This window comes from Jaculus jaculus, chromosome 5 (assembly GCF_020740685.1).
Source record: "Jaculus jaculus isolate mJacJac1 chromosome 5, mJacJac1.mat.Y.cur, whole genome shotgun sequence".
In the NCBI taxonomy this organism is placed as follows: Eukaryota; Metazoa; Chordata; class Mammalia; order Rodentia; family Dipodidae; genus Jaculus; species Jaculus jaculus.
In genome coordinates, this window is record NC_059106.1 from 47,108,905 (window position 1) to 47,126,357 (window position 17,453).

The 17,453-nt window shown below is 52.2% G+C and overlaps 1 protein-coding gene across 1 annotated transcript; it reads right to left on the reverse strand.

Annotated features, from left to right (window-relative positions):
• Positions 1-400: 400 nt before the first annotated feature.
• On the reverse strand, positions 401-12,914 carry Dhrs3 (dehydrogenase/reductase 3). Its single transcript, XM_045148648.1, has 2 exons — positions 11,980-12,914; positions 401-659 (listed from the first exon to the last, which is right to left on the reverse strand). Exons 1-2 carry the CDS (start codon positions 12,172-12,174, stop codon positions 606-608), a joined length of 249 nt encoding a protein of 82 aa, XP_045004583.1. The 5' UTR covers positions 12,175-12,914; the 3' UTR covers positions 401-605.
• Positions 12,915-17,453: the final 4,539 nt, after the last annotated feature.

The following is a 17,453-nucleotide window of genomic DNA, read 5'->3' on the forward strand; positions in this document are numbered from 1 at the left end:
CGTCCCTTAGGGCCCAGCCCGTCTGCAGTGTGTCCACCGGGAAGTGGCGGAGACAGGTTGGGCTGACCTGGGGGGTGGTATTTCAGGTAACTGGCCTCCACGTGGGCGTGTCTGGCAGCCCTACTTGCCTGCATGAAGGTCATGCTGCCCTCTGTGGTCACACTGGCCCTAATCTTATGGTGACTTGCCTTGGGCCTGTTAATAGGACACGGTGTGCTGGGCAAATTCTAAGTGTGTGGGAGTTCTAAGCGGTCTGGGGAGACCTCTCTTCCACCAAGGAAGGCCCTGTTTGCTCGCAACCAATGGCTGCAGAGAAAAAGAGAGCTAGCTTCTCACACCCCCCTCAGGCTCAGGCAAAGGGCTTTCCTCTATCCACCTACCTTAAATCTTCTAGAACTCTTTTCTGGAAGGTCTATCGATGACCTGCTGGACCACTTTGGTTGGCTATTCTGTCTCTGTGAACTACTAACTCCGAGTAGAAAGGTTTGGCTCCAAAGACTCATTCCTCCTTTTTGCCTGCGTGTCCGTGGATGTCAGCGAATGACGTGATAAGGTCGGTAGGACTAGACCTGGAGGTGTGGCTGGCACAGGTAGGCCTGGGTCTTCTAGAAATTTCCACTGAGGGACAGTGTAAGCAGCCCCAGGGCAGAGAAGTCTGCCTATAGGTAGAGAGGAGAATGAAGGAGAGATACTGAGTCTGGGCAACACGGTGAGCCCCAGAGCCAGGCCTGAAGTTAGTCCTACTTGGGACCTCCTGGTCCCAGACCCACAGTGTAATCAGAAGGACAATTCCAGAGGCCACCAGGAAAGCTAACAATGCTACTGTGTAATGCGGGCAAAGTCCCTGCTGCTAGGGACACACACCCTCTCCAAGTCTCATAGAGGCTGTCAACATGCTGTCTTCCACACGGTGATTAACAGACAGACAACATCTGGCTGCCTCTAAGAGCAGACACCCTGGGGTCTCTTACAGACTGTGATTTTAAGATACTGGTTCTCAGAACCTTGATCAGCCAAAGAGGACGAGCGCCATTGGAAGGTCACTGTGGGTCATAAGCAGCCTTGCTTGCGTAGCGGAGCTTTTTGGCACATAGTAGATACTTAGTAAATACTGGCTCTTGCTAGTTATCCATAGGTCACGTATCCACTCAGACCACAATAATTTATGAAGTGTCTACTGGGTACTGGACACTGTTAGGAGCCAAGATACTTGGTGAACAGGAGGACAAGAGGGGCCTGCCCCTGCCTTTCTCTATCCTGGAGTCTTTTTTATCTTATTTATTTGTTTATATATGAGACACACACACACACACACAGAGTATGGACACACCAGAACCTCACGTTGGTACTGGGGAATTGAACCAGGGCTGTGAGGCTTTGCAAGAAGTGCCTTTAACCACCAAGCCATCATCTCAGCCCAGTCCTAGAGTCTTTTGAAGTAGAGACACATCAAGCAGCAGCCACAGTTGAACTGCCATGGCAACCAACTCCAGTTGGCCTCACCACAGCCCAGCCCTGACCAGTTGAACTCCAAGAAAGAAAATGACTAATGCTTGGTGAGGGGGAAGTAGGATGGCAGGAGGATTGGGCTCCCCTTACCTCAACTCCTGGCCCACCACCGAGCCTTCACTGGACTAGCCCCTGCCCAGGAAACTGATCGTTGTCACAGGTTATGACAACAGGGTTTGTGGCCCATGTGGGCTAGCCCTCCCAGACATCAAGACTTCTGTGGTCTGGGCAGAACCCTTCCCAGAACCAGGGCAAGTTAGGCTGCTTGTACTGGATACATCTGGTTCAGTATATAGAGTGCAGATCTGTGGGTTTTTCAAAGTCAGGGTTTCACTCCACAGCTAAGGCTAGATGGGAACTCATGATTCTCCTGCCTCTGCCTCCTGAGTATTTAGATTACAGAGTTACTACGTCCCCAAGCTTGGACAGATTTTTAAAAATTTAATTAAGAGAAAGGGAAGGAGAGAATAGTTGTGTCAGGGCCTATAGTCACTGCAAACAAACTCCAGATGCATGTGCCACCATGAGCATACGGCTTACGCAGGTTCTGGGGAATCGAACCTAGGTCCTTAGGCTAAGCCATCTCTCCAGCCCTTTTCTTTAAAATTTTATTTGCTTGGATAGATTTTGATGGGATCTTCCAAGCTGCCTTTGTGTGTGTATACAAACACACACACACACAAATTTAAACTTATTTATTTGAGAGAGGGGCAGATAGAGGTAAAGATAGAGAATGGGTGCCCCAGGGCCTCCAGCCACTGTACACAAACTCCAGATGCTTGTGCTATCTTGTGCATCTGGCTTACGTGGGTCCTGAGGAATTGAACCTGGGTCCTTTGGCTTTGCAAGCAAGTTCTTTAACTGCTTGCCATCCCTCCAGCCCTAAAAAATATTTTTATCTGTATTTATTTATTAGAGAGAGAGTATGAGAGAGAGAATGGGCACACCAGGGCCTCTAGCCACTGCAAACAAACACAGATGCATGTGCCACCATGTGTTTATGGCTTATGTAGATTCTGGGGAGCTGAACATGGGTCTTTAGGCTTTGCAAGCAAGTGCCTTAACTGCTAAGCCATTTCTCCAACCCCTTCTTTTTTTAAAATTAATTTTATGACTTCATATATGTACATCATTTTGATCATATTCACCTTTTACCTTTTCTTTACCCCCAAGATTCTAAAATACAAACTTACATTTCATTGCCATTCTTTTTTAAAATAAAAATTTGTTTTTATTTTGAGAGAGGGAAAGAGACAGAAAGAAAGAATGAGAATGGGCGTGCTAGGGCTTCCAGCCACTGCAAACAAACTCCAGATGCATGTGCCCCTTTGTGCATGTGGCTTATGTGGGTCCTGGGGAATTGAACCTAGGTCCTTTGGCTTTGCAGGCAAGTGCCTTAACTGCTAAGCCATCACTCCAGCCCTCCATTCTTCTTTTTATGATTATTTTTAAAATTTTATTTATTTGCAAGCAGAGAGAGAGAGAGAGAGAGAGATAGAAGAGAGACTGACAGAGAGAAAATGGGCATAACCAGGAACTCTAACCACCACAAATGAACTCCAGATGCATGTGCCCCTTGTGCATCTGGCTTATGTGGGTCCTGGGGAATTGAACCTGGGTCCTTTGGCTTTGCATGCAAACACCTTAACCACTAAGCCATTTCTCCAGCTCTTTACTGCCATTCGTTTTGGAACGGTATTCATTCTTTTTCCCAGTCCCTTGAGGGGCCCTATAATCAATGGAAGACTAAATATGCTGGTCACCTCCTCCCAAGGTCACCCAAGACTTCTCTTCATGCACAAAGAACTCTCCTTCCTTGTAGGATCAAAGCTATCTGGTCACTTCTGAGGCTCCAGCTTGGTGACCTTAGATTTGGTGGGAGAGAGTGAGGACCCATTGTATGCCTCTCCTTTAGGGTGTGACCATGATGGCTTGGTTATACATACCTCATACCCTCTACTTAAACCTAATCCGCACAACAGAACCCCAAAGATGGCCTTGGAGTGGGGGAGGCGGTCACTGGTTTTCTTTATTCCTCTTCCCAATGTGACTTCATTGAATAGGTCTGCTTTCTCTGCTGTTCACTGTTATCTCTCTTTACTTGGCCTTTTGAAGACGGGTGGTCAAGCCTAGCTTGTGAGAGCTGCCAGGCCTCAGGCCTCAACTCTAGAACCTCCACAACAGTGGCACAACAGTGAGCCCCTGCTGCTGTGAAACACTGGACTGCTGCCACGTGACAAAATGCAACCGTGCCAGTCCCTGACGATCTGCCATTCCTTTTTTCCCCTTCATTAACTATTTTCACTTATTAGAGAGAGACAGAGGAAGTATGGGTGTGTGCCAGGGCCTCTGCATCCGATTCTTCTTTTTGTGGGTACTGGGGAACTGAACCCAGGCCAGCAGGCTTTGCAAGCAAACACCTTTAACCCATGAACCATCTCCCCAACCCCCTCCCTCCCCTCCTTCCTCTCTCTCTTTTGGAGACAGGGCCTCATGTAACCCAAGTTGGCTTGAACTTGCTATGTAGCAGAAGCTAGCTTTGAACTCCTGAGCCTCCTGCCTCTACCTCCCTAACACTGTTACAGACCTGTGCCAGCTTAAAACAGACCCTGATAGCTGAGGGCTTGGCCCTCTGGCAAGCATCTTGTCCATTGTATGCAAATAACCCCTCCTGGTTTTCTGGATCAGTGCGTTTAAGGTCCTCCTGTCTGCTTCCTGTAGACTCCAGCCCTGCTTTCCAGACTCCCCTCCAGAACCTTCTGCGTGGGGCTGGGGTTATCTGGCCCTTGGGGGTAAACGCTGGTGACAAAGCTGGGGCTCAAAGCTGGGGAGGTGGCCCCAGTGTTTGATAGTGCGTGCCCAGCAAGCCCGAGAGAACCCACTGGGCTCTGTAGTCCCGGCGCACACATGGCAAGAGAGGAGGTGGGGGATGAGAACATCCGGGAAGTTAGTGAGCTCAGCACAGCGCTGAGGGAGAGACCCTGCTATCAACGAGGCGGAAGGCGAGGGTTTACATGCAGTTGTCCTCTGATTTCCACGTGCCCACTGGGAACGTGAACACACACATGTGCGCCAAAAGTAAAAAAATAAAAAAGCTAGTCTCTACCTTAGTGCCTTAGTTTAGCTGCATTTAAAAAAATATTTTTTTTTATTTATTTGAAAGAGGGAGAGGGAGAGAAAATGAATGTGCCAGGGTCTGTAGCTGCTGCAAACAAACTCCAGATGCATGTGACACCTTGTACAGCTGGCTTACGTGGATCCTGGGGAATTGAACCGTGGTCCTTTGGCTTTTCAGGCAAGCTCCTTAACTATTTAGCCATTTCTTCAGCCCTAGTTGCAATTTCTTTCTTTCTTTTTTTTTTTTGAAAAGGCAGTGAGAGGGAATGAGTCAGGTAGCTTTATTTTCAAGTAGCCAGTCAAGAAAGGGCCCAGAGAGAGAAGCCAAGAGATGTCACACTGCCTGCTTGGGCAGAACTGGAGTTCAGCATCTGATCCAGTATCATCCAATCAGCTCTCTCTCTGGCTCACCTTAGCCTCAGAGTGAAGCCCACCACTACAAGATAATAAGTAGGTGCTTACCAGGTGGGCATGGCCTCTTTTTTGCTGTTCTTCTCTCCAGATGCCTGAACCCCCAGGTCCCTGCTCTCGCAAGCCCCCCTCCCCAGTCCTAGCCCGGGTGGGCTGGGATGAGGAAGGAGGGGACCCTCTCTACCCCCTCCTGCTTTCCACAAGGCAGGAGCTCTCTACTTTTCTCTTTCCTTCTCATTATCTAATTAAGTCTCTCTAAACCTTATCCTATGGTCTGTGGATTTGTTGTTGTTGTTTTGTTTTGTTTTGTTTTTCGAGGTAGGGCCTCACTCTGGCTCAGGCTGACAACTATGTAGTCTCAGGGTGGCCTTGAATTCACGGCCATCCTCCTACCTCTGCCTCCTGAGTGCTGGGATTAAGGGCGTGTGCCACCATGCCCGCCTTAGTCTGTGGATTTTAATCCTTTAAATTCAAAAGACAAGGATCTGAGGGTGCCCCAAATTTTCTGGTGCATTGGTGTAAATCTGTGTATTGGTAAGGAACCCCAAGATTCCCTTACTGCAGGGTCTCACTCTAGTGCAGGCTGACCCGGAGCTCACTCTGTAACCCAGGCTGGCCTTGAACTCACAGTGATCCTCCTACCTCAACCTCCGAAGAATTGGAATGAAAGGTGTGTGCCACAACACCCAGTTTTACATTTTTATCTTGGACAGGGGCTGCTGGTCACACCTGTCTCAGAACAGGGTCAAGGCCACTGAGCAGCAAAGGGAACAACTGCGTGGCCATGTAAAAGTAGGAAGCGATGTACATGTACGTTACCATATCATGCATCTTACCATAGCCACAAAACCACGGCCTCTCAGTGTCACAGCTGCGTGTAGGAATGGCGTCGTGTACAATGCCAGTGAAGCGTATGACCATGATCATGTTGTCACTGGTCACAGGTCTGTTCACAGCCAGACTGTCAGCCTCAGGTATTACCAGTAGCCCATTCACATGCATTTCTGGAGCACTAGGGTGTAAATTAAGACTTACAAGACTTAAGTGAATTTGTGACATGTGCCTGCCTGGCACCTCGGCTCCACTTCCATCACTGAAAAACCTCTCCTGGTGACATCATGCTGGGGAGAGCTGCCTTCTTCCCCATGTAAGTGTTGATAGATTGATTCCTCCAGCACCCCCATCTCTATCTGGATCACTGTCACAGGCGTACTTTGGTGACGATGACTCAAGGGGTCATCTAAGGGGCTCATCTGGAATATAAGCTCCTTTGTGCGCCATGCTTGCTTAAAGGACAGCTTGTTCATGTGCAGAAAGATCCTGTGTCAGGGACTACAGTATCTCCCAGCTGTCTATACTGTGTGGTCTACACTGCTGAGCTCTTCATGGACCTGGCGTGGCCCTCCAGAACTTTCTGGAAAAGGTCCCATGCCTCTGTGGTATGGTGAAGCAGCTTCCACCTCTTAAATAGTGGCTGAACCTGCCATGGACTGACCACCCAACCCAAGTCAGCTTCCCAAGCTCACTCCCTGGTACTCCTGCAGCTGCCCAAGGATCTCCAAGCGTGGCCCATACTGACCACAATGCTCTTGAAGTCCTGTGGCCAACAGAACAGAAAGAAAAGCATGGCCTATTTCTGGGTGTCAATGCTTGGATTTGACTTCAGGAGAGGTATTTTTTTTTTTTTTTTTGCCATTGGAAGTCACCTTGTGGTGAACAAGCCTGCAGTCCCAGCACTTGGGATGTGGAGGCAGAAGGATCAGCAGTTCAAAGTCAGCTTTGGCTACATAGAGTTGCAGGCCAGCCTGGGAGACGGAGTCACTGCCTCCCTGCCTGAGCACCTAGGCTTCTCCAGCTGCTCCAGGAATGCCAAGAGCCACAAGGCGTAAGTCAGGTTTATGTGGTTCCCTATTGCATCTCCCAAGCCCAGCCTGCTGAATCAAAGGATGAAATGACACAGACACAATTCCTGAGAGCCATGTTGCCATTCCAGTAAGGAGAGGCCAGTGGCTGGCTGAGAGCAGAACCCCCAGTGCCAAGCCTGGGTGCAGGTGACTGTGTGCCACAGAGCCGGGTCTCCTCCAGCCCTACACTGCCACTTCCTCGGTGAAGTCAGCGCCCGCCCTTCACACTCCCTAGTGTGCTCGGACAGCACGGCCCTCTACTGACTCCCCCTCACAGCGGCCAGTGATCCCGTGAAGAACCGGGGGTGGCATTTCTCTACCCCAAAGTCGCTCCTAGGTCTGTAGGTTCCATAGCCCTGACTGTGCCCTGTGCACTCCGCAACTCCCCTCTCTCCTCCTCGCTGCTCTGCTCTGGCCACAAGGGCCGTCTCAAGGTTCCCCAATGCCCTGCATGCTTGCTCTCGCCAAAGACCCACGGCTCCCCTCTGCCCAGAATGCTGTCCTCTCCCTCCCCACGGGGCGCTCAGTGCATTCTGAGGTCTCTTCGGCGTCCCCTCTATAGGGTGGGTCTTCCGTTCCACTCCATCTAGAATTCCAGTCCCTTCTGTTTGTCCTCATCTTCTCCCTAGCACTTACCTTAGACTAACACATATTGATTGTATTTAACCTCACTATGTCTATTTCACTAACATGTCAGCACTACATGGGCTGGAATTCTCATCTGCTTTGCTTATTGTATGTATGTATGTATCCATCCATCCATCCATTCATTTATCATTTAAAGGCCGGGTCTCATTATGGAGTCCAGCCCAGCCTCAGGCTCTGGTTGAACCTCTGGGCTGTGGGGATTAAAGGTGTGTATGGCACCACGCCCAGCAGCTCAGCTCTTAGCTGTTGCCGCAGCTCCAGTGTGTGGGACACGCTCAGCACAGTGTATGTCTCAGTGAATTTGCTCTACGTCTAAAGAAGTGAATAAAAAGTGAGTTCCCAGCAACCATGTCACTTGATTTTCATTTCATCTACTTTGGCTCTGTCCTGAGAAATCAGGCACCTGTCCATTTTCCTGACTGGAGTATCCCCTCGTCCGAGGGGTGCCATGACAGAGGGGTGACATTTGAGCACGTGAACATCTATGTGCATTCACTTCTTTCGTTTCAACTCGACTTCAGTTGTTTCCCAGGCTCTGTGGTTCATCTGAACAATGTGCAAGGGATGCCAATTCCCTTATAGACATGCTCCACTTTTACACAGCTGTCCTGAAGGGGACGGGAAGAATGAGGCCCTTACGTTCCAAGTGTGGCCACACTTGACCCGAGTTATAAGGCAGAACCCTGTAGCTGCATAGGACCTGGATGGTGAAGACAGGCCCTTAGGGATGACTTACAGGGATTGTGACAACCAGACCCCTTTCCTAAGTAACAGGGACACCATGTTATAAATACAGCTGGCGTAGTTTTCTCAAAGCAGATGGACACACTGGTCAGTGATGAGGACAACCCTTTCCTCCCCACCCCCCACCCCTGCCAAACATACACAAGTTGCCTGTTACAAGCTACCTAGTCAGGCCTAGTGGTATACGCCTGAAATTCCAACACTGGGGAGGCTGAGGCAGGGGGATTTTAAATTTAAGGACAGCATGGGCTATAGAGTGAGACCCTGCCTCAAAACAAAATAACCAAGCTGGGTGTGGTGGCACGTGCCTTTAATCCCAGCACTCGGGAGGAGGACTGCCATGGGTTCGAAGCCACCCTGAGAATTCCAGATCAGCCTGAGCTAGAGTGAAACACTACCTGGGGTTGGGGGGGAAACCAAAGAAACAAACAGCAAATGTATTTGGGTTTGAAAAATACCCAAGTTTGGAGGAAGGTGCAGCCTAAACAGAATAGCAGAAGGACTAGGGAGACAAAGTGGGGCTGGGTGAAACCTACTGATTCCGGGGTTTGGGGTGATAAGGACTAGGGATCTACCTCCCAAGTGGACACTGTAGTGATCTTTGGATAAACTTCCAGAAGTGGTGCTTAATGTACTATTTAGGAAACTGTGGTCCTGCCTTCTCTTGAAAGCATTAGGCTGGGGCTGGAGAGATGGCTCAGTGGATACGGGGTGTGCCTGCAAAGCCTAATCACCTGAGTTTGATTCCCTAGTGCCCACATGGGGCCAGATGCACAAGGTGGTGCATTCATCTGGAGTTCATTTGCAATGGCTGGAAGCCCTGGCACACACCCACTCTTCTCTGTCTCCTTTCTCTTTCTGCTTGCAAATAAATGAATAAAAATATTTTTAGGGCTGGAGAGATGGCCTAGCGGTTAAGCGCTTGCCTGTGAAGCCTAAGGACCCCGGTTCGAGGCTCGGTTCCCCAGGTCCCACGTTAGCCAGATGCACAAGGGGGCGCACGCGTCTGGAGTTCGTTTGCAGAGGCTGGAAGCCCTGGCACGCCCATTCTCTCTCTCCCTCTATCTGTCTTTCTCTCTGTGTCTGTCGCTCTCAAATAAATAAATAATAAAAAAAATTTAAAAAAATTTTTAAAAAAATGAAAAAGGATTACAGCAGGAGATGACCCAGCCAGAATCTTCCCTTTAGAGAACCTAAGGTCCACTGTCCTTTCTCTGCTAACCTTGGTAGCTTGTGAGTAAGGTGAACCGTTTCCTAGTTAGGAACTTTTGAACTCTTGAAACCTGTGTGTCCCTTTAAGAAAACTCTTATTTGGGTCAGCACTGCAGTCCAAAGCTCACTACCACCCACAAATATTGCCAAATCTTATTTAACTCAAGGTCATTATGGGAAACTGGCTTGTCCCGCCCCCTCCTGGACATACCAGCTGTTTGCAGAAACTGAGACTCCGCCCTTTTTTCCTCTTTGAGGGGGGTGCTCCCCTCCAACTCCAATGCCAGAGAATCCAGGCATGGAGGGCACTCAGGCAGCCTGTACTTTCACCGGGAGAGACAGGAAGTCATTTTACACTGGGCCACCCGCTTTACACCACTGAAGGCTGGGATGGCCTCAGCGCCCTTTCACACCTGTCCCCCAGCCCACTCTCCTGCAAATAAATTCTCAACCTTCACCCACTGGGCTCCTAGGGGCCATGCTACCTGCCCAGTGCATGGCATCATGGGTAATGGTCCCCAGGCCCCCTCCCAAATCATGTTTTGGGTATGACCCTGCCACCAATTTGAGGCATCTTTCTCACTGGCAATGTCTCTTTCAAAGCCTTTGGGCTGTGACTCCCAGGGTATGAACTTGCAGGCTCTGCTCTGCACTGTTACCCCACCCCCAAACACACACACACACACACACACACACACACACACACACACACACACACGAGTGCCATCTCCTGCCTCCAATTTAGGATTGTTTACAGTCAGTCAAGTTTTTCCAGATTGACTAAGCCTTCCTCATCTGCCTGCGAGGGTCAGCCACAAAAGCAGTGAAACAGCCACAGGACTGGGGCCAGCTGGAAGATTCCAAAGAAAGTCTGGGATGCAGACAGCTAAGGAATGGCAGCCACAGACAATAGTCCCAACCCATCCCTTCACCAGGGGTCTCCCCCTCCTCTGCCTTCTGCGCCCCCTGCCGCAACGTGCCCTGCAAACCTTGAGAATTACCTCTAGGAAGAGACCCTGCTGAGGACAAGTCTTACTCCCCTTCCCACGTGTGTCCAAGGGTTAAAAACACTTGAGAACTCCCCTTCCAATGGCAAGGTCAACAGTTGCCTAAACCACCCAAGGGGGAGCCAGGAGTCCCGGACGGCAGGATCCCCACCAGCTCAGCTGAGATGGCGCCACTCAGCCCGGTAATGGAAGAGTTAATCAGCAATCAGTTTCGGCTGATAGTTCAGACTCCAAAGTTCAGCTCCAGCTACCCCCGGGGAATTGTAAATCTCAGGGCAGTATTTAACAAAACAAAAGCAACCTGGAATTGCATGCAGGTTTGGTTTTCTACAGTACATATTTACTTAATCCCCAAGGTATGTGGCTCCATGTCTGATCAGCTGGCTTTGGTAGTCCTTACCCCTCGTTCACAACAGTTTAAATTTCAAACTAATTCCCTGTTTTCACTCTTCCTCTTCTCGGGGCTGGCTGGAGACAGCCCGGCCTGCCCGCCTCAAATCCCTCTCTCCATTGCCCTTGTCACTGGGTGAGTCAGCCCGGCCTGTGTTGGGAGTTGGATGACAGCTGGCTCTCCCTCCCCACTCTCCTGCACCAGGTCTCCACATTCTGAAGCAAGGCAAGCTGGAGCCACCAAAAGGGTGCAAGGCAGTGTACGTTCCCGCACAGTGCCGCCTCCCAACCCAGTGGGGAGGGCTCCCCTCTGGGGCTGGAGGTGGTGGCGGAGGGACGGGGTTGAAAGTGAGAACAAGAGCTCTTTATCAGTATAGCTGCTCACCCCGGAGTTCTTTCCGGATTTCCAAACACCTGGGCCTCCCTGCGCTCTCCGCCGGGCTTTAAACCATCCGAGACAACTCCCTCTTTTTTCAAACTCAAACCGAGTACCCCCCTCTCATATATCTTCAGTGCTGCAACCGCCCAGGTTGGGGCTAGGAAACCGGTTGCCAAGGAAAATACCAAGTGCCAGCTAGCTGCTCAGCACTACCCAGGAGTGCGCACACCCAGAGCTCAGCAGGGTGGCGGTAAAAAGTGGAAGCCAGGGAAGCCGGGGAGGTGGTGGGGGGGGGAGGGTTGGTGGGTGGGCACATCACCTCCAGAGAGGGTGAGAGAGGAATGTGGAGGATTTGGGAGGGTCTCCTGAGTTTAAGGCTGAGGGATAAATAGGCGGCCAGATACTGATTCCAGAGGAGCAGGTCAGCTCAGGTCCTGCCAAAACAGACAGTCTGGTGCCCGGGAAATTTACAAGGTGAAACCGACTAGCTCAAACAGTCCTTGGGTGGCGCAGGGGGTGGGTGGCCGGCGACTTTCTCGGCTCGCAGGCGCAGGATCCCGCAGCCGCAGCAGGTGGGTACACAACTCCCCCCCACCACCACGCCGGCGTCCCCCGACCCTCGGCGCCTCTTCCCAGGTGTCGCCGCGTCCCCCGTTACCTTTCTGGCGCCGCGCTCTGCAAACTCCCGAGCGAGGTGGCGCCCGATGCCTCTCCCTCCGCCGGTGACGAGGACGCTCTCCCGCGACAGGTCCCGCAGCTTGGGAGGCAGCACTAGTCCCACGGCGGCTTTGGCCACCAGATAAGTCATTTGCAGAGGGAGCACCAGCAGCGCGCCTAGCCATTTCCACACCATCCTCCGCGCGGCGGAGCCGGGCACAGGGGGAGGGGGGCCGAAACTCCCCCGACCGAGCAAAACAGGAATTAAAAAAAGAAAACGCCCCCAACAATAATAAATAAACCAAATAAAGAAAGGAGAAGCGTCCCACCTGGCCACTCTTGAAATGACCCCTTCCCAGATGTAAAACACTGGGTGAGACAAAGTGTGTGTGGTGGTGGGGGGGGGGGGATAAAGAAAAAGAAAGAAAGAAAGAAAAAAAAACCTCTCCCGTGGAGGAAAGAAAGCGTTGGGACTGTAAGAGGGGAAGCGGGAGGTGAAAAGTTCTAACAAGAAGTTTCTTGCCCCGGCTGCCGCTTCGGCAAAGGAATTCACAGGTAATGTTTACAGACTGACAGAGGAGTTTAGGCAAGGCAAGAAAAAAAAAAAAAAGGCACTAACCACACGCGCGCGCTCCGCTACAGTCCCGCGGTTTCAAAGTGCAAGATAAAAAAAAAAGGCAGTTTCCAAATTGTAGCGCCCCCCCCCACTTTTCTCCAGGAAGAGGTTAAAAAAAATTAAAAAAAAAACATAAACCTGGGGGTAAAAGTGCTTGGAGCTCCCAATTTCAGCTCGCGAAAGTCTTCCGACTCATTGCTATTCCTGGGCTCAGGAAATTGCTTAAAGGCGCGCTGACTGGCAGAGAGCGGCGCGCAGGAGAAGTGGGGGGTCCGGGTGTCAGTTTCTCGGCGTGCACGGCTCTCCCCGGCGCGCGCCCGCTCCCCGCTCTCTCCTCCCTCCCTCCCTCCCCACCACGCTGGGAGTTGCCGCCCGATCCCGCTCCCTCCTTCTCTCTCTCTCTCTCTCCCTTCTAGCATTTATTGCCTTCTTTTTGTCCTTTCCAACTTGGAGAGGGCCGGGCCGTGGAGCGCGCGTGGATCGGACGCCCTGGTTTGCGCGCCCTGACTCCTGGGTTCCCCAGGCAGCTGCCGCGCGGACCCAGAAGGCGTCCTTTTCACCGCCCCCTCCCCACCCCATTTTTTTTTAATACCCCATTAAGTCTGATTGACAGTTAAAGTTGTTGGGAGGCTTCACTACCGTTCTTGTGAGTGGCTGCGGCGAGGTCCCCTCCCCCCGCCCGCGCCGTCTCCGGGGCACGCGCCTGGGCGCGCACCCGGGCTCGCCGCCACTCCGCACACTCCCGGGACTGGCTTCAGTCTCTGCAAGCCGGGACTTGCTGCCCGGGTCCCTGAGGGCTCACGGCTGCAACTCCGACATGCTGGAACCGACTCCAGCGAGCCGGCTAGCTCCCTCAAACCTTCCTCCCCACCCGGGCCAGGTGACCACCCCGGGACGCCGCGGGGCTGGCCCTGGGGGAGGAGGAGGAAGAGGGGAGAGGCGTAAATCGTCCCTTGCCTCCATCCTATCGGGTCGCCCAGGGTTTATTTCAGGTCACTTGGTCATCCCTCCTCCCCCCCCCCCCCCCCAGCTTCCAGGTAGGACCAGGAAGTCACGCCCCATTTTTGCACGGTCATCTTTCATCTTCCGAGTGCACTTTCTCCGTCGCCTCCTAGTCCCCACGTTGCTGAGGGGAACCACTGCGGAGTATGGTCTTGCCTTGGGGGGGCGGGGTACAGGATCCTCTAACCCCAAGTGCCAATAAAATCCCCGTAAGATTAGCCGGGAGTCTAGAATTACCTTGACTGACAGCAATTTCCTTATTAACAAAAAGTCTGTAAACAACATGTCTTCAACCTGTGCCCCTGTTTTCTATGCAATCAGTCTCTCTGGGTTCCCTTCCCCACCCTGGGCTGTCCCAACTGGGCACCCACCTTGTGACCTTGTACCCTTCGGTCCTCCCCTGCAAGGGTGGGACAGAGCTATTTAGGGTTGTCTGTCGCAGGAAGTCTGGGAGGTGAGTCATGAAAAGCAGCCCCAGTTGAAAAGTGCTGATGGGACTTGCTGCCCGCCCCCTCCGAACACCCAACCCTAGGCGGGAGGAGGGAGAGCCGGGGAGCTGCCCTGTAATCTGGGGCAGCCCTTTCCAGCCCCGGACGTGTTCAGACAGGGAGTCCTGGGCCTCAGTCCCAAACACTGAGCCAGCAAGCCTAGGTGCACAGGGATCCGTAGATTGAATGCACAGCCCTGGTGAGAAAGTTTCTGGGAGAAGTGCCGATTCTGGGAGCTTGGGGGGGAGGGAAGAGGTCTGGGGTTAACCTCACCTGCAAACCTCTGTGGTCCTGGGGAGAGAAGCAGGGCAGGAGAATGGGGAGCTGCTGGAAGAGCAAAAGGGAGGAAGGGGCTTGGAGGCCACTTTCCCGTGCGGAAGTTCCTGTGTTCTGACGTTCCGTCCTCCCACTGACCTTGCAGTGGGGGCATTATCCCATTTCCCAGGTTACCCAGCCAGGAAGTGCAGGGAGGAGAGATCCAAATCCAGACCTAATTCCCCTTCCCACCCCACCCTACCCTGGCAAGAGGGCTGGAGAGATGGGGAGGACGAGGCTCAGCCAAAGACTGCAGCCTGCAGCGAGAAGACTCCCTCAGGCTCTATTCTGCTCTCCAAAAGGATGGATGACTGAAGGGCAGGCCGTTCCCAGGGCACCCATAACTGCACGACCCTGCCGTGGTGACCGTTTCTTCTCAATCTCCCAGATCTATAAAAATGGAAAAGAAATCTCATCCTGGGAGAGTCAGGCCCTTCCTGACCACAGCGGCCAGGCCCAAGAGGAGCACTGGAAGTAGGGTGACCCGGGTGTCGTGCACGGTCTCTGCGCTCATCTGTTATCCTTGGAGCCGCCTAGTGGACAGCATGGGACACTGCACCTCCAAGCCGCTGCACGTTCCAGCGCCGCGGCCCTGCTCACCATGCTTTTTGTCACTGTCCTTTCTCCCCATGAAAAGTCAACAGCCCAAGTCTAACAGAGCCTGTAAACGTCACAGCTCCCTGCCATGGCAGAGGACGCTAACACACAGACGGCCAGCAACTCACATCCCACCAGCTTCTCAATCCTGCTCAGATGCCAGGCCAGCTGAGTGACCGCTAGGACCCCTGTCCATCCCTTGGGTCTGAATTTGGGACAGAAGGCCGGCAGTACTTGGGAAAGAGATTGAGCAACTGAGAACTCAGACTGATTATATTTAATTATTTATTTTTGGTTTTCCGAGGCAGGGGCTCCCTGTAGCTCAAACTGACCTGGAATTCACTATGTAGTCTCAGGGTGGCCTTGAACTCATGGCGATCCTCCTACCTCTGCCTCCCGAGTGCTGGGATTAAAGGCGTGCGCCACCATGCCCATCTTGACTATTTATTTATTTATTTGCAAGTAGAGAGAAATGGGAAGGAGACAAACTGAGAATGGACACACCAGGGACTCTAGCTGCTACAAACAAACTCCAAGCACATGTTTGTTCATCTGGCTGTACGTGGGTACTGGGGAATCAAACCTAGGTCATTATGCTTGCAAATGCCTCTGAACCATCTCTCCAGCCCTCAAGTTGATTTTTACACATACTCTATATGCATATTTTATCATATCTTGATTTTCTTGCATGTGTGTAGAGTATTGTGTAGTATGAAATATTTGGTGTATGCACGCATGGGTGTGCAGATGCACACACTCCATTTGCCAGTGTTCAGAGGCCAGGACAGAATATCAGGTGTCTTTCTCTTAGGCTCACCTGTGTACTTCTCTGAGACAGGGGCTCTCCCTCAGTCTGGAGCTGCTGTCCATCAGCAGGTCCCAGGGACCCACTGGTCTCTGCTCCCTGCAGGCTAGTGTTACAGATGTGCATGGTCACACCCAGAGTTGTTTTTGTTTTCCCTAGGTAAGGCCTCACTGTATCCCAGACTGACCTGGAACTCACTTTGTAGCACAGGCAGGTCTTGAACTCACAGCAGTCTTCCTACCACTGCCTCCTGATTGCCTGGATTAAAGGCATGTGGCACCATGCCCAGCTCCACACCCAGAGTTTTGCATGGGTTCTGAGGAGTAGAACTTGGCAGTGTCCAGCCTGAGAGGCCCTCGTGTTATTAAGCGCGGAGCCAACTTCCCAGTTCCACTGTATACACGTTCTTCTGTAAGTTCCTGAACGGCCTGGGCAGGTGGCTCTCACTGTCCATTCATTGTGTGTGTGTGTGGGGGGGGGGGACACTGAGGCACAGTGGATCTGTCAGGTTTGGGATGGAGTCAGAGGGAAAAAGGGTATGTGAGACAATTCCCAAAGCGGGCTGGCGGCTCAGAGGCTAGCCTGGGGTGGGGGGCAGTGTCTTGTTTCCTACTTCAGCTACCTTCAGGATGCGGCTTTGTGAGCCTCGGGCTCCTGCACAACATCAGCTTCCTCGAAACGGTTGCCCTTCTGTCCCCTGAAGCCTCCAGGAAGATTAGGGTGAGGGCTGGAACATGTATTCTTCAAGCAGTCTGGCCGTGAGGATCCCCATGACCTGGCTTCAGTGAGAACTCCATGGGGTACCTCACATCCACCCATATTTTCCACCCTTGGTAACCCTCCTGTGTGTTTTCTTGGGGCAGGAGGCATGGAATCTAACTCCAGGGTGAAGTCTGAAATTTCACATCCCGGGCCTGGGTGGAGGGCCCCACACTCTTTTCACTCCCCTCCTGAGGATGTGAAAGGAGCCTTTGTGGGCTTGATGGCAGAGGTGTGCAGCGGCCCGCCCAGCTAACTTTTTCCATGACTCAGTCCTGCCGGGGCAGCCCATCCTTCCACACAGACAGGGAGGTGTGAGGACCCTGCCGGGCCAGCTGGAGTCCTGGTGGCTGTGGCAGAACTGTCTTCCACCCCCAGCGCTTGGTGAGAGGAGCCAGGGCTAAGAGGCTCTCAGCCTTGGGGTTGGACCTAGGCTGCCTAGAGAGCTGGCTCCCTATGGGCCACTAGGCTGCGATGACTTCCTCACCGCCACACTGCTTCCATCTCCCACTCAGAACTAAGCGATGAAGGCTGAGTGTCATTCCTTTACAGAGCACTTCCCTGCCCCAAAAGCCGAGAAATAAAGCAGAGCGCCCCTAGCCCTCCCCTTTAGTTAGCTGAAGCTTTCATAAGTTAAGCATGTTACCAGAGAGCACGCCTTTAACCCCAGCACTCGGGAGGCAGAGGTGGGAGGATCGTCGTGAGTTCGAGGCCACTCGGAGACTCCATAGTGAATTCCAGGTCAGCCTGAGCTAGAGGGAGACCCTACCTCGAAACACAAAAATAACAACAACAAAAAGGAATGTTACCAGAAACTAAGAGGGGGAGGTGGTACTTGAATCGGGGATACACACTCATGCTGTGACTATATCACAGTGCCCTTCCTCATGATA

Coding starts and splice junctions, on each gene's coding strand:
- Dhrs3 (XM_045148648.1), bottom strand. CDS start 12,174: ATGGTGTGGAAATGGCTAGGCGCGCTGCTGGTGCTCCCTCTGCAAATG. Junction 660..11,979: donor CAGAGCGCGGCGCCAGAAAG/GTAACGGGGGAC, acceptor CTCTACCTATAG/GCAGACTTCTCTGCCCTGGG.